The sequence below is a fragment of the Sprattus sprattus genome (genome assembly GCF_963457725.1).
Source record: "Sprattus sprattus genome assembly, chromosome: 17".
NCBI lineage: Eukaryota > Metazoa > Chordata > Actinopteri > Clupeiformes > Clupeidae > Sprattus > Sprattus sprattus.
The window spans coordinates 9,644,148-9,648,625 of record NC_137915.1 but is presented as its reverse complement, the minus strand read 5'-3'; the positions used below and the strand labels follow the sequence as shown (position 1 = coordinate 9,648,625).

Here is a 4,478-nt window from a genome sequence, read left to right as displayed (position 1 = left end):
TGCGTCCTCACTGGATAAGCAACATCATTTTTTGATCGTATGCTTGAAATCTACACTCAAATAAAAGTCAATGCCCCTTTTTAAAAACACGAATAGCTCTCAATAGGAGATTCGTCTAAAGTAGTGTGCATAAGGTCCCAAATTATATTGATAATAATACTGCATTGGCTTCTTATCTTTGTGCCTGGAAAATTACAAATCTGGTCTCTGATGAAAATACATTAGGAAAATACAGTACATATAACTCTTTCTACCAAGACAGTACAATAAAAATAAGCATTCTGCTTTTCTGGGCTTGAAAAAAGTGTATAAGCAGTTGTTGACTAAAACAATACATTCAAATTACATTCAGGCATCTTGGCGTACATACATACACAATATTTTTTTCCCTCTTAGCCCCTGATGGACACAGACAGAGAATCGAAGAAATTCACATAAGCAGCTGACAGCAGACAGTGTTATGTCACAGAAAACAAATGTGGTTATTCATCTCATGACGCACTGCAAAAAAGTCTGTTACGTAAGCCAGACCAGGGGGTTGTCAGTCGATATCCATTCTGTTGATCAGGTGTTTGGCTTTTATTGGTTGCTTGCAAACTCTCCGGCTTCCCAGCGAACAGCCATGGCACTTTTACGGCGACCACCCAAGTAAATCTCTGGAAACTAGGGAGCAAATTTAAAAATTAAGTACAAAAAGTACACAATCAGATCAATCAGATCAATCTGACAATCGTTATTTGTGACGAAATTTGGTCAGTGGATAGATGTAATGTATGTAAATAGCTTATAATGTGTTATTATTAGCATTCGGCTTTATAATGTATTGGTGACTGAAAGGCCCTCACAGGACTAAAAGCTTACCCTGTTGTCACAGGATACTATTGAGCGATCCATCTTGTATGCTGTCTTCATTGGAGAAGATGGGGAGGACTTGCATTTTATAGGCATGTCGTCTGAAATAAACCACATATTTATATATAAATAGACAATAAATATTGAATTTTGCATAGTCCTAAAACAGTCATCTGTTTCTACGGGAAGGATGTAACCGAATTCTAAATAAGAGTTTAAACTATTACATGAACATACCTGACTTTTCAAATGATGCACTATTTAGGAGATGTGGGGAGACCATAATTGTGTTGAATTTTTCCTTTGTGTACATGTTTGCCCGCTGTCTCTTCAGTTCATCCTCACGCTGCCTGACCATCTTGATCTCCTCATCGACGAGGGACTGTGTGCTTCTGGAGCGCAGCTTGAAGAAGGGGTTGTTAAGGAAGGTGCTCTCCTGCTTATCCTCGGTAGCTGTGTTGAGGCAGAACTCGGATGCGCTGCGGATGATCAGGTTGGACGTCTCCAAGATAATCACATTTGAGGACCCGTTGGAATTCCAGTTGCCTGGATGGGCGGCCCCCAATTCCTTCCCAAAACGCCTTGGGCTTTGGTCGGGCTCCAGGATGATGACATTGTTAGCAGCGATCCCGCGATTCTGTGCACCCTTGACTGGCGATGAAGTGATTATAAACGATGGCGTTGGGTTGCTAAGTGACCTCGGAATGTTGCAGCCATCGTCCTGATGCTCGAACATCTTCCTCTTTTCGTCCACCTCCTGGCAGAGTTTAGTGGGGTGAATGACGACTGGCCTGGCGTTTACTTGCACAAAATCGCATGACTTGGATGAGGTCAAGGCTCTCTCACGTCTGAAGTTCTCCTCTCTTTCCATGGTGAGGCGGATCTCTCTCTCAACAGGGGTCTCTGGGTCATCATATGGGGATCTGTAGCTCAAGTCGTCTAGGCCAGAGTCTTCAGAACAGGGGCTGAACTGAGTGTGTGGATAGTCTCCACCAAGAACCAGATTCTCAAAATCAGGATCCCTCCTGGGCTTGTCGATGTTTCGAACTGGTGTGTACATGAAACTGTGGCTACCTTGGCATTTGGGGGTGGTGGGTGACTGGACTGTGGTCTTGATCATCTTAGTCTGTTCCTCCATTTCCAGCCATTGTTTGCGGGCTCCCCGGAAGTCCACGTGCTCTGTGCTAACATTCTCACTCTTCATTTCCTGGATCACACAGTAGTCTTTTGGCACCTTCTTGTTACCATCCGGATGTAAGGAGGCGTGTTTGCTGTTGGCACCCTTTCCATTTTCTTCATCATCTTCAGAGATCTTTGACAGTCCATGGAACAGCGTTGGAGTTGTATAGGTCATCTCCCTCTTCTCGGAATCGGAGACAGTCTCAGGCTGCTCTAGTATCTCATCCTTGGGTGGGATCTCTGAATTTTCACTTTCCTGGTTATCATCTTTTGGGTCTTCTTCCTCATTGTCAATTGAAGTCTTTTGGACGAAGAGCTCCTGTGCACTCAATTGCAGATTGTCCAAATACGAGTCATCATCCTCTTTGTTGATGGAGGAAGAGAAAATGGTCCTCCATTTGTCATCGCCCTCACTATCAGAAGATCCAACTTCTATCTCCACACGCAGACACTCGTCTAATTCCTCTGGGTCATGGCAGGACTCTGTAGACACCTCTGACAAGGCCTCTTCTCGGATGTACTGTTCGAGGATTGACTCCTCCACTTCGTCACAGGCAAGATTGTCTACAGCATCATCTGTTGGCATGGGGTTTAAGGCCTCCATGGGATCTTCAGTGTCTTCAGGTTCCTCGGTGTCCAAAGCATCTGGCAAGGCATCTTCTGACTGGTCTTCCACTAGTGGTTCCTGTCTTCCTGAGGCTGACTCATTCTCACACACACTCTCTACGCTCGAGGGGGTGTCAGACAGAGAGGAGGTGATGGACTCGTTGCGATTTAGCTCGTCAGGTGTAGCCTCTAAGATCAAAGCCTCCTTTGGGCAAGGGATGTCGCCCAATTCTGATGTGTCAGTCACACTAGGAGGCAAGTCTGACAAAATATCCACCACCACCTTACTTCCCATGGACTCCAAGAATTCATCATAGAAGTCTTGTTCATCCCTGTTGTTTGAGCTCTCATCTCCAGGTGACTCGGTCTTCTGAGTTTCCTGTTCATAGTCGGCTGTATATCCTGTTTCTAATTGTTCACTGGTCTCCATGGTTACGGCCTTGGAGAGGGACTCGGCTTGATTCTGATTCTGAGAGGGACTGCTACCTTCACTCAGTTCTTTTCCATCCACGTCTCTCACCTCAGTCGTAGCTCCCTGCAAAAGTGGGAGAATTGTTGTCAGATCAGACAGAGGAAAAGGCAAACATACTTATACATAGCCTATTCTTATCCATATTCTTATCTTGGTTGTTCATTAGTATTCTATCTATCTTTCTTTATGTCTTTGGATCCTTCGTTCTCTCAACCTTGCCTTTCTTGTCTTAATACCTTGCTCAGTTTGGTTCAGATTTGTTATGTTTCTTATCTGTGTAAGAGGGAAACAGTTGGCTTTTGTCTCAGTTCCCACTATATTGATTATTCTGCTCCTTTTCCTGCACACTGTTTCTCTGTTCATAACATTCTTATTTCCCTCATGACCTGCAAGATACTGCTGCACGAAGGCACAGTCCAGTAAGATATTAATTTCACAGCATGCAGCAAATCTGCAAACAAGATTGATTTTACAAGGCAAACACGTTAGTTATTTGAACAGTCAATAGACATTTTAATGAAAGAGTATTGCACACTTAATACTCTTCAATGTTGACTGTTGTCATTTTTGTGAGGCAATCAGTATTTGTGCTTGAGACACTCAAGATTTTGAATTAAGTATTAATGAAAGGATTCAATACATTCTTGAAAGTGCCATATAGAATTACCAGTTTGTTAATCCATATCATTAAGCATGCGATTAGAAAGAGAGAAGCAGAGACAAAAACTATTGTTGATCAGTCACCTTTCCATTCCATTGCACACAAATCCTTACCTTGTACACTCTTCTGAGCTGGCAGATAAAACTCTGTACAACTCTTTGGTCTATTAAGGCAGATAACAGGAAAAGCCTTCAGTCAGACACTCACACACATCAAAAACTAAGGGTTCGAGGGAGAGAGGAGCTGTAATTGGTGGAGGGAACAGAAAAGTTGTTTTGTTTACTATTGCAGTGAATCATTTCACAAAGTGGGTTATGCATAGAGAGGCAGCAAATGCAGCTGAGATTGAATTAAAAGGACCCATTATGTAAGACTGCAGGACCAGCGCTCTCGCCCACACACAGGCGACACAGCACAGCCACGTCCCCGCAGATAGTCAGTCCCTGGATCTACTTAAGCCCCGGGAGAGGGGAGATGGGAGATGGGGGGGAGGACAGCTCAGCAAGCACAGCCACCTGGGGCATTTTAAATCCCACCCACTATACCACCCACACAGGTCTGGAAACAGAGAGAAAAACACAGAGTAGGCTACCTGGGCACGTTTTCTTTTTTTGTTTAAATCACACCGATGTCTATGTTTGACTTTTGTTGTAATTAGAGTGTTTGGCAAAAACAGCGAGTAGGGGGAGAAAAACATAATTTTCCCAC

At 43.8% G+C, this 4,478-nt stretch overlaps 1 protein-coding gene across 1 annotated transcript; it reads right to left on the bottom strand.

The window, feature by feature from the left end:
* Positions 1–392: 392 nt before the first annotated feature.
* On the bottom strand, positions 393–3,067 carry LOC308378269 (uncharacterized protein; the record flags this gene model as incomplete). Its single annotated transcript, XM_080855131.1, has 2 exons — positions 393–399; positions 1,164–3,067. The coding sequence occupies 2 exons, from the start codon at positions 3,065–3,067 to the stop codon at positions 393–395; spliced, it is 1,911 nt and encodes a 636-aa protein (XP_080711257.1).
* Positions 3,068–4,478: the final 1,411 nt, after the last annotated feature.